Source organism: Cololabis saira, chromosome 6 (genome assembly GCF_033807715.1).
Source record: "Cololabis saira isolate AMF1-May2022 chromosome 6, fColSai1.1, whole genome shotgun sequence".
NCBI classification, from domain to species: Eukaryota; Metazoa; Chordata; class Actinopteri; order Beloniformes; family Belonidae; genus Cololabis; species Cololabis saira.
This window is the reverse complement of record NC_084592.1, coordinates 293,782-305,955: the sequence shown is the minus strand read 5'-3', so window position 1 is coordinate 305,955 and position 12,174 is coordinate 293,782. Positions and strand designations below refer to the sequence as shown.

General features: G+C 43.8%; 1 protein-coding gene across 3 annotated transcripts in view; it reads left to right on the top strand.

The window, feature by feature from the left end:
• wdr4 (WD repeat domain 4) overlaps positions 1-11,649 on the top strand; it is a 51,800-nt gene extending 40,151 nt beyond the window's left edge. Inside the window, exons 9-11 of one of the 3 annotated variants that reach the window (XM_061722996.1) lie at positions 4,201-4,387; positions 7,767-7,836; positions 10,951-11,649. In XM_061722996.1, coding sequence (XP_061578980.1) covers positions 4,201-4,387; positions 7,767-7,836; positions 10,951-11,183 — 490 coding nt within the window. In that variant the 3' untranslated portion in view covers positions 11,184-11,649. Of the gene's footprint in view, positions 1-4,200; positions 4,388-7,766; positions 7,837-10,947 lie in introns of all 3 variants that reach the window. The other 2 variants (XM_061722997.1, XM_061722995.1) reach the window with 2 other exon arrangements.
• Positions 11,650-12,174: the final 525 nt, after the last annotated feature.

The window sequence follows — 12,174 nt, the reverse complement described above, 5'->3', positions numbered from 1 at the left end:
GCCATCAGCAGGTTCCTCTAACGGAGCCAAAGCTCCATCAGGATTTGTTGGTTTCATCGTTGAGCTCCTTTTCAGATCATGTGGTTGATTGTGAGATTGTTGCAGCTCCACTCTTGTGTAACTTATCTGGTGATGTCGAGACTGTCGTGTCCTTCACTTTGTCGTGAACTTATTGTTGACGTTAAGTTTCCTCATATTCTGCACTTCACTGCATCACCAGTGAGTGTCGCCAATGGACAAAACGACAAAACTCAGAAAAGTGCGTGTACCAGCCTTGATGTGTGAGTGAAGGACCGCAGCTTTCTACGTTCATGTCATTCTTTGTACATCCGACCGTGAAAGTGGCGAACGCACGTTTTTTGTGCGCCGCACTCTTAGTACATAAGGCCCCTGATCTGCCATCTGATTTTTTTAGTATCATCAGTAGGAGACAACTGTCAACTGTAGCGATTTTGGTGAGACTACATGTCGGGGGCTTGGACAGAGGTGGGTTTGGGTCTGGAGGACCCAGGTTCAAGTCCACGGATTGCAACCTAGGTCAATCACTTTGGGTCCCTGAGCCAGGCCCTTAACCTCTAATTGCTCCCCGGCAGTGGTGTAAAGTAACGAACTACAAGTACTTCGTTATTTTACTTAAGTAAGATTTTTGAGAATTTGTACTTTTATTGATACTTTCATTTTTCTGTACTTTTACTTTTACTTCGTTACATTTTCAAGGAAATAATCGTACTTTTAATCCGCTACATTTAAAATTGGACACGTCGTTACTCGCTACAAATTAAAGAACAGCACAACGGGGGCTGATTTATGGTTCCGCGTTACACCGGCGCAGAGCTACGGCGTAGGGTACGCGGCGACGCACACCCTACGCTGTAGCCTACGGCGTAAGGTGTGCGTCGATTTAACGCGGAACCATGAGGCGGACGGGAAGGAAGGGGGGCGCGTGAATATACCGAGAAGGAGCCGCAGCTCCCGGGAGAGTTGCGCCGCAGAGGCTGGCCGGAAGGCCGGAGGAACCGCCGTCGCGTCGAGTACCGAGGAGGACTGAAGCCTGAATTATGGTTCCGCGTTAAATCGACGCAGAGCCTCGCCGTAGGGTACGTTGGTGTAACGCGGAACCATAAATCAGCCTTGAGCGGCAGCCGACGCGTGTCCATGCGCATCATTCTTTGATTCCACCCCTTCTAAGGTGGTTTTGGCATTTAAAAGTTCAAAAGTCTCATCCTTTATCAGCTGGGGTTGCTTAATGTTGTCACTGCATACTACAGGCTGGGGGTGGACCTGTCAGCGGGGCCAATGGGGGACAGCAGCAGTGATGAGCAAAGGGAGAAATTAAAATGGGGTAATGGAAACAAACACTAAAGGGGTCAGAATAATATCACCATTATTTAGAGTTGTAAGCAAATTCTTGGATTCTTCATTTCTTTGCAATCCTTTTGAAAATAATTTTGTACTTTGAATTTTGTACTTTGTACTTTGTACTTTTTACTTTTGTACTTAAGTACATTTTAACCCATGTACTTTTTGTACTTTATTATATTTAAGTTGAGGTACTTTTATACTTTTACTTAAGTAATTTTCTTAATGGGTACTTTTTACTTTTACTTAAGTAATTTTCAAGCAGAAAATTTGTACTTTTACTTAAGTACAATATTTTTGTACTTTTTCCACCTCTGCTCCCCGGGAGCTGTAAACAATAGCAGCCCACTGCTCCTAGTCCAACAAAAGATTGGTTAAAAGTAGAGAATAATTTCCCCTGGTGGGATGAATAAAGGCGAATAAGTAAATAGTGAAGTTATTGAATATTTGTATGTGGGGATCGCAGTTTATAGAGCATCATAAAGCCGGGAGTGATTGGGTTGGCCTACCAGGGTTTGTCCCGGTATGCCAGCTGGCCAATACACCACCGGGCACAATTCCTGTAATGAACATCTCAGGTGTCTTCAGTCAGTGTGACTGTTTTAAAAGGTTAAAAGTGTCCCTCTGCTGGTTGGTATTGTGGTGTCCACCACACTGAACCTGGACCAGAGACACCAAAGGAGACAGTTGTATGCGGAGATCAGGAAGAATCTTGTAGATCAGGATGTTGAAGACTAGAAGAACGTCTCCCAGCTGCTACAGGTTCCCGTGACTACAGTTGGAAATTCCATTCAGAAGTTTAGGTTCCGCTGGACCGTAGAAAACTTCCCTGGACACAAGATGACAACTGAGGAAAAACTGATGAGCCAGATAATGACTAGAAACCAAAGAATCCAGAACAACTTCCAGGTTGAATTTGACCTTCAAGGTAAAGTTGACCTTCAAGGTCCATCATGTCACGCCCTCCATCACTGTTGGATCCAAAGTGGACCACAGAGGAGGACTTCACTGTTGGAACTAGGGATGCCCCGATACCTTTTTTTTCACACAGAGTTCAAGTATTTTAATTTGTGTACTCGCTGTTACCAAATACCAATCCGATATTTCTACCACAAAAATAACTAGGCTAAAAATGCAATGAAAAATGCAATGACTTGGAAGACAGGTTTTATTTGCAACAGAAATTCAATTTTAAACAAAACTCAGCCGGCAGGGCTTTCCTCGAGCTGGGAGCGCGCACCCTTCGCATAAGGGTTAGTTTGTATAATTAAAATCCTTGATTTTGGAGAGCTAGCTAGATTTGAAAGTGGCATCTCCTCTAAGCCCCGCCCCCTCCTCCCCCTCCCGTCAGAGCTCCGTCCAAAGCCACGCCCCCACAAACTTTGCGGAACGCGCATTTGCAGGAGTCCAGTTTTCCAGGACATTTTGGACAGCACATTTTCAACAGAACTACCCCATGTCTCATTCACCTGTAAGCGAGGCCGGTTTTAGGGGGGGGGGGGGGGGGCAGGGTGGGCTGTGGTTTTAGGGGGGGGGAGTGGGGGGCTGTGCCCACCCAAACGTGCGTCCTGCCCACCCAATCAAAGTTATGGGGATCCTTTATTTTTTTATAATTTTATTTTTGTATAAATCTAAAAAAATTACGAAATGTCTGTACCATTTCTGATTGGGTGGGCACTGCACATCATTTTTAAACACAACAATGAACACATACCGCAAAGGGAGGCGGAGGGACCCGACGTCCCAGCCAAATGAGACAACAGAGAAGTTCAGAACAGCAGACAGAGCACACACTGAAGGCTGATTTATGGTTTCGCGTTACACCAACGCAGAATGGTGCGCATCGCCGCGTACCCTACGCCGTACCCTACGCCATAGCCGTGGCAACAGAGCCTGCACGGCACCGCACCGCCACCCGCACCGGCGCTCTCCGCCCTCGCCGGGATGGAGACGAATTGGAATGCAAATTTTAAAGAGGAGAAAGACGTGAAATGAAGAACCATTTTTAAGGAGTTCTGAGATGCAGCCACCAGATTTTATGAAGCATTCTTTTGGACCTACCGCCTGTTTTATAGTATAGACCCCCAGTAGTGGACAACCTGCGCCACAGAATCGCACTTTGGCTTTCTTTTTTTAGCCTTTTTAGCAGGGCAAGCCGTTACATTCGACGTGACCGCCCGACCGCGAGCCGGCAGTGAAGCCGGGAGGGCTGGAAGCAGAGAGGGGGGCGTGGGCAGGACTTAAAATGAAGGCATCTGATTGGTTCTTTCCCCCCTGCCAATCCTCTGGTCCTGGACCAATCCGTGCCATTCGGTGCGCAAAAAAACATTGGTCAGAGTTTTTACATGATTAAAGCTGTCAGAGAGGTGAAATTTCTTTCTTCCCTTTTTCTGAACACATTATTTAGTGGCTACTCTCAGGATGGAAGGACCATTTCACCCAGTATAACAATAAATGTTTTTGAATACGATCACAGCCTATACCTTTTAAGGAAGATAGAACAAACTGAAACACGGAACAGCTGGCTGAGCAGCGGCGGCTCGGCGGCTGATCCGCCACCAGGCTGCACACTCACCCGGGGAGCCGCCTCGCGGCTCAACATCTCCCCCTTTACATGATTCTGCTGAGGTACACTTCAAAAGTCATGTCTGGTTTTTATTTGCCAATGTCCAGTAAATAATTACTTATTTCTTTTTTCAGTTTCAGGTTATTTCACTGATGAGTTTTTGTGTCTTAAATAGAAGGTTGCCATTAAATGACTACACATGGACGTTACCCTCATAGAAGCTCAGGGAACATCAGCTGATCACCACCTGCTCATTGGGGTTTCTGTGTTTCCAGAGTTTCTGCAGTTCAGTTCTTCACTCTGGACCCAGATGGAGAACTTAAGCTGGTCCCTCACAGTCAGTTGCACCTCTCCCAACCCCCCCTGGACATGGCCTTCAACCCAGATGGACAGCTGTGGATATTGATGGAGTCCAGGGATGTTCCAGTTCAAGTATTCACACTCAGACAGAGCTGTTGGCAGGTACATGACATTCATCCACCATGGAGAACACTTCCATGTACAATGGTGGAGATGGATGTCAAATCCCCCTTCATACAGGGTCATTTAATCTACTGCTACTACTTCTAGTACTGCAACTACTACTAGTACTGCTCACGGCCCCGCCGCCCCTTGAGATTTTTTTTTTTTTTTTTTTGGCACCACTCATACTAGGTATAAAGCATTATTACCATATTTCCACACCTGCCACACCCGGGAGACCGTGTGTCAGATTTGTACTGTGTTTTCTGCCACTTGTCTCTTTGTATGGCCTCCACACAAGGTTTGCACAGACAGATTGTCTGCCACATCCAGGAGACTGCGCTTTCTGCCACTTGTTCTTCTGTATGGCCTCAACATGTGCAGCTGCCTGTTGTTCAGTGCCTCTTTATAGCTGCACTCTTAATCATCGCCGTTTCCAGAGTTAACGCAGCATCCATTTGCAGGCTTTCTAATAACTTATCATCACTTATGCCTACTACCATTCTGTCCCTTATCAACTCTTCTCTCAGGTTTTGAAACCGTCAATGTTCAGCAAGCGTGTGCACTGCAGTGATAAAGGACTCAACACTCTCACCAGTTTCTTGGTCCCGTCTGTTGAAACGCGCTCTTTGAAATATGACGTTCCTCTTACTCACACAATGTGCATTGAAAGCGTCCGTGACATCTTTGTATATTTCCTTCTGTGCGTCTGTGAGCGGCAACACACTTAATATGTCCTCGGCATCGTCTCCCGCCACATACATGAAGGCATTTACTTTGAATTCTTCTGATTGTTTATCCAATCCGGACGCTATCCTGTAACGCTCAAACCGCTTCATCCATCTCGACCAGTCATTAATGTTGCTGAAATCAAACTTGCCCGGCGGGGCTAACTGTGTTAGCGCCGGCAACGGTGCTGCTTCGTCTACCATTCTGTCGTCGTCTTTTCCTTTCTTTCACTTTTTTACGTGTGTTCTTATTTAAATCGGATCTTCTGACACCATGTTATGTAAACGTTATAGACTTTATAGTTTAAATATAAAGGATGGGACGGAGAGGTGCGTTCAGTTTACTTGTTTACTCTCTCCCAGTGCCGACGTGCATACGTGTTACATACAAAACGGTCCGTGTATAAACTCAAACCCTTACAGGACAGTACAATATGTTGTGCTGAGATTTTCACACTCAAAGTTAACATTAAAACAAAGATTTAAAGTGAATCTCCAAATGTATATTGGGTAAAATGGTTGGTCATCAACAGCCGTCTATCAGCGTCATACGTCATCATGGATCACTTGTCACCAGAGCAGTAATCCTACAGCCTAAACATGAGCGGGAGTTAGAAACTTAAAAGTGGAGAGATAAAACGCAAAGAAAAAGAAAAAAGGGAGCAAGAAAAAGCCAAATTGCCCAAGCTAGAGGCATATTTTGTTCGCCTTAATCCTCCTCCTGTGGGAGATGAACCTGACGTTGTTTAGCAGCGCTTCATCCCCGGAGTTCGCGGAGCACAAGGCTCCCGAGTACCTTCAAGTAGTGGTGAGTAGACCACGATACTTCAAAATGAATTTTTTTTTATTAGGATATGTTTTTGTTCTTGTAGTTTGTTGGACTTTATCATGTTATATCATTATCTGAAGTGGGTTTCCGCTATCTGTGGTGCTGATAAATACAATCAAACGCTTTGGATTGTGTGTCAAATAGTGTGGCTCCAGGTCGCTGCTGGCTTGTGTGCGATGAATAACTTGCTGGGATAGATGTGTAAAGTCTGAAAAATGTAATTTATTAAGAAAAGGTCAACAAAACAGGTTTCAAAATTCAAATGACCCTTTGCAGAAATTAATTCTTAAATATTTCACCTTTTCCTTTCTTTCAAACATTTTTTTAAAGTGTGTTCCTGCAGCGAGAGACACCAAGTTCACACACCTGAGTCATAGGGGCGGACATTAAATTATGTTACCCTGCTGCAAGTAAACATAATTATTGTGATAAATGTTATTATTTTAACAAATTTGAGAATGATCTTTCACAATCACAATAGACTATGTTCTGCTGCTACTACTACTACTACTACTACTGCTACTACTGCTATTGCTACTACCACTACTGCTTCTACTACTACTGTTACTACTGCTACTACTACCACTACTGTTACTACTGCTAATACTACTACCACTACTGTTACTACTGCTAATACTACTACCACTACTGTTACTACTGCTAATACTACTACCACTACTGTTACTACTGCTAATACTACTACCACTACTGCTACTAGTGCTACTGCTACTACCACTACTGCTACTACTGCTACTGCTACTACCACTACTCCTACTACTGCTAATACTACTACTACTACTACTACTACATAGTTCAGGTTCAGCATTGATCAGTGCTGGTCAGACTGCTGAGAGTCCAGTTGGACACAGGTGCTGCCATGCTTGTGCTAGATTATGATTTTTTTAATCTGTAGTCATCTTGGGCCCAAGCAGATGTCCAACAAGGGCAGGATTTGGTGGATTTTGCTCAGATGAGACAAGAAATGCCCAGTGGTTATCACTGACACTTGGGGTTAGAAGGTTCAGGTACAGCTGGGTCTTTTTGTGTGGGGTTTGCATGTTCTCCCTGTATCTGTGCAGGTTTTCTTCAAGTACTTATATTACCTCCCGCCGGAAAAATGTATTGTTTAAATGTATCCCTGCTATTCCAAGAAAATTGATACTTTAGGATATTCCATATTTGCCGTCAATGCAAATTGCTGACTCACTCAGAATCATCTTTATTGCCCAAGTTTGAACATTGTCCAACAGGGAATTTGACTCAAGTTTAGTAAAACACTGCCACATTTGACATATATCTGGTCCACAATCCTTACTGCTTTTACCTCAGGATGGGTTAATGATCCAAAAATGTACCTCTTGAGTTGAAGATGTTCTTGATCCCAGGAAGGGGCGTCACATCCAGAGACGTGGAAATCCAAAAAGCGTTTCCATGACACTTATGTAATAAACTGGATTGTCAACTTCTCTGAAAAGCCACCTCATGAAAGTGTAAAAAGGTTTTTGCAATATTTGGGTCCAGTGATCTCTCCTGATGGCAGCAATCCTTTTCTGGCTACGTCAGATTTAGAATTTGGGGGATATTGTGCCACTACAGCTGTGTGATGTCAGATGATACCCATAAACGGGAATAATTCAGTCTAATAAATAAATAAATAAATGTAATTTCTGCATGTGTGGCAGTCAGAGAATGCTGTCTGCGTTGTAAAAGCACCTTGACTGGTCCCTGGACAAGAAATATGTTGTCATAAATCGGTCTTGAAAGCAATCCCCGTTTCCAGTAAACTTCCAGTGAAAGCGGTCCTGTGTGTTCTTCTCTGCAGCGTGCTGCGGACCAGCCTGAACTCAGCAGAGTGACTGACGGTCTAACACCACACTGGAATGCACTTGAGGGTGAGGAATCAACATCTACCAACTCCACCACTTCCACCACACCGGCATCATTTTTCATTCTTCAGTTTGAGATTTCTATATTTCTATAGTTTAGGTCCCACCCAGGAAATCCAGCACAGAAGCATGCAAAACCTTTAGACTCGTAAACAAAACATTTAGATTTGCAAAAAAAACTTGCAATTGAAAAAAAAAAAAAAAAAGTTTTTTATAGTTTTGTTCTCAATCTGATTTTTGATTGAACGTTCATTTTTCTTAGCTTGCATAATAAAGAAACAAAAATCCCTCCATAGTTGTACACTGTAACTCTAGCTTTAGTCTAACTTTTCTTTATTCTACCACTGCACCGTAGTTAATATTTTTTGCTTTCCATTTTAGTTTTTTTATGTAAAGCACCTTGACTTGCCTTGTTGCTGAAATGTTCTCCACAAATAAAATTGCCTTTCCTCTAATGTCTCTTTACTGGTAGATACACTCCTGATCAAAATCTTAAGACCAGTTAAGAAATTGCAAGAAAATGCATTTTGCTCTGCTGGATGTTAAGAATGTTCTAAGTAGAGCTTCAAAACACAAAAATAAGAAATGGGTGCAAGATCAAAAGTTTAAGACCCCAAAACACCCTAAAATACCTATAAAACAGAAATTAAAGGGTTAAAAAAACCACTCTGTAATTAGGAGCTCCACCGTTCTTGTTGATGCCTTCAAGTAGTCGTTTGCTTGATGCGAGTGTGTCTAGAAGGATGGTGGGAAGGTTGTGCGTGAAGATGGCCTCACGAAGCACGTCCACTGCCTGGGCGGATTTCCATCTTTGTAAACATCCCTTGCTGCCATCCCCAAATGTTCTCCGCTGGATTTAGACCCGGGTCTTGGAAGAACCTCGTCATCACCACACAAGACGAGGCCCTCAGTCACACCCATTGCAAAATCTCCATGTAGCCAGCTGCTGTTTGCCCTGAACGACCTGAAGTTCCATTGTTCCGTTGAAGGAGGAAGCACCCGTCTTTAGGCCCAATCCCAATACAGCCCTTACTTTCTACCACTAGCCCTCCCTACCTACCACTACCTCTAAAAAAGAAGCCACAAATTTTAGGGCACTTGTAATCTTCCCATGTGCCTGTCCCAATACTCCCCCTACTCCTACTTTTCAGCACTACCCCTAAATGTAGCTTGCTACGTCACTGCGTGGTTTACGTTCGGGTACGTAAGCGACTGCGTAGTTACGTTTGCACATACATCACACCATATCAGGAAGCCCAGAGCTAAAAGCTGTTTTAATTTCAGCTGTAGCGCTGTTAATATGCCACTTAAGTTTTAATATTTTTTCAGGCGTAAAAGTAACCGTTAAGATCCCCAACGTGGGCTCAGTTTATCCAAATAACGCCTGTTAAGAAATTTGACCCGATGTTTTTGGAGATGAGAAGAGCCGCCGGCCCCGGGGCGCAGCAGCAGCAGTCGGAGTACAGACGTGATCGCCAGGTCAACCTGCGCCGTCGTCCCGGGGAGAAACCTGCAGCTCTGTGGAGAATTACCACTGGCTGAAATAAATCATTTAGGAAGATAAATGTTGGTTTAATAGATGAAATCTAACAGTTGTAGCTACACCTGTTAAAAAGTTTGCTCCGAAATTTCGAGATTTCTGTCTGCCGGCTCCAGAGCTTGGGTCCGCGTTAAATCGACGCAGAGCTTACGGCGCAGGGTCCGGTGCGCGTAGCCGCGTAAAATGGACGCAGAGCCTATGGCGTAGGTTACGTAACCTACACCGTAGGCTTTGCGTTGGTGTAATGCAGAACCATAAATCAGCTTTTATTCTGGCGTGATCTTCGCCAAACGGGCAAACGAGTGATTATGTACATTCACTGAGTGAATATTATGAAAGTAAAATATATATTTCTCGCTAGAAATGTAATCAAAACACATTTTTATGCAGAAACTAACTCAAAATATTGATTTTATTCACTAAAAAATAAGAAATGTCCGCCATGTTTTTTTTTTTTTTATTCAGTCCGCAAATGACGACGAAAAGCATTCTGGGAAATTTTTCTGGCCCTCGGTCAACTAGTCAGCATCGGAAAACCTTTGATCCGTAGGGACAGATTCATAGCCACTACCCTCGTTTTCTCCACTCCCCCTAGGTGAATAGAGGAATTGGGACACCACTACCCTCACGGGAACGCACAAAATGTAGGGGTAGTGATGAAAAGTAGGGGTAGTGGGAGTATTGGGACAGGGCCTTAATCTTTAGTCCCCTCCACCGTGCCGCGTCTCAGGTTGTCATGTCAGTCCCGTTGGAGACCCTCAGGACCACCAAGGTTAACTTTTTCTCATCAGAGAATAAAACTCTTCCACATTTGAATGTCCCATGTTTGGTCCCCTGCAAAGTCCAAAAGTGCAATTTTGTGGCGTTAATGAGATGTGGAGACGTTTTTTGATTTTTAAGCCCTTCCCTTGCAGATGCTGTCTGATGGTTATTGAGTTACAGTCAGTACCAGTAATGGCCTTAATGTGGGTCGAGGATCGTCCCATGTCTTGACGGACAGCCATTCGGATCCTCCACCTCAGCACCCATGAGATTGTTTTGGGTCTACCACTTGATTTTTTTGTTCCACCTCAGGATCTCTTAAAACATTCAAAATGACTCTTACTGCGTCCGACCTCAGCAGCAAAGGCACGTTGTGCGAGGCCTTGCTGCAGCTCGACATGCTGACCACATTCAAACACAGTGAGCTTCTTGGCCTTTGGCATCAGATCTTGACAGAGTGATGACTCGACAGAAAATGACATGGAATCCACATTTCTGCGCAGATTTGGACTTTTAAAGGCTATGGTCTTGAACTTTTGATCACCTGATGAACATTTCAGTTAAATTGTTGTTTTCAACAAATTGCATGATCAATTATTTTTTCTCTTCCTCCCATTTCTTTTTGCATTTTGAAGCTCTTAGAACCTTCTTAAGATCCAGAAGTACAAAATGCAAATTCTTGCAATTTCTTAACTGGTCTTAAGATTTTGATTAGGAGTGTATCTACGTTAACGTCTCCAATCTGTTAAATATCTTAAGTTAAAAAGGAATGTCATGGGACATTAGAAATAATAATGAGAATAATTGTTCTGCAGCAGCAGCTATGAGGACGACCAACCACTTCCAGCATCTGTTCAAGTTGAGCTACGACAACATCACGCCATACCTGCAGAAGAAGCAGCAGCGGCTGGAGGAGCAGCAGATGAAGAGGACCAAGGTCCAGGAGGACGGTGGCAAGAGGACTAATGTCCAGGAGGAGCAACAGATGAAGAGGACCAAGGTCCAGGAGGAGGACGGTGGCAAGAGGCTCAGGACAGAGCCTTTATCCTGAGGAGCAGCAGATGAAGATGACCAAGGTCCAGGAGGAGCAGCAGATGAAGAGGACCAAGGTCCTCCATCCTGAGGGGGGTGTTCTCCTTTAAAATGTGTTTGATGGAGAGGAGCTAAAGGCTGTGTCGATGAAGATTTAAAGGTTCAACGTGGCGTTTTTGTTTGATTTTATTATTATTGATAAAAACATTGGCTGATGTTTTGCAGTTCCTGCTGCTTCAGGGAGTTTTTGTTTGATAAATAATATAATAAAAATGGATGTTCTCCATCTGAGATTTTATTTTCCTAAATACTAAGAGCCACTACCATCAGATGGTGTTAATATTAAAAGAAGGGTACTAACTTTTGAACTAAGAGGATTTGGTTTTCCGTGGAGACGACCAGGAGCTCCGTATAGCTGCAGCAGTGCAAATGCTGACAGGAATCAGCAAAGAAGAACTAACTTCCAGTTTGGGTTAAGAAGGCCAATACCACCTCGACCATTAAAAATAAACTTCAAATGTTTTACTTTCAATATTCAAGTTTATTACAATACAAGTCGTCTGTAGGATCTTTCCAGAGACCCAGAACATGACCCATGATCAATTTTTAAAGAAACAATGGCAGGTAAACTCCAGAGGGAAGAAACCTTCAAATATTTATTCAGAGGCAAAGCCTTTTCCATCCATCCATCTTCTTCCGCTTATCCGTTCCCGGGTCGTGGGGGCAGCAGCCTCAGCAGGGATGCCCAGACTTCCTTCACCCCAGACACTTCCTCCAGCTCTTCCGAGGGGAGTCCGAGGCGTTCCCAGGCCAGCCTTTTGTTATTCATTAATAATGATTAACCAGTGTCATAGCACAACTACATCATATATTGAGGCCAAAAACGGTTGGAAACAAGATTTTAATAACTTTAGATTGACCGACTACATCACATCCAGCGCTGTTAAAGATGTGCAAAAACTGTTTCCATGACACTTTTTTTGAGGAGCGGGGGGTTGTGTTCCCTTCCC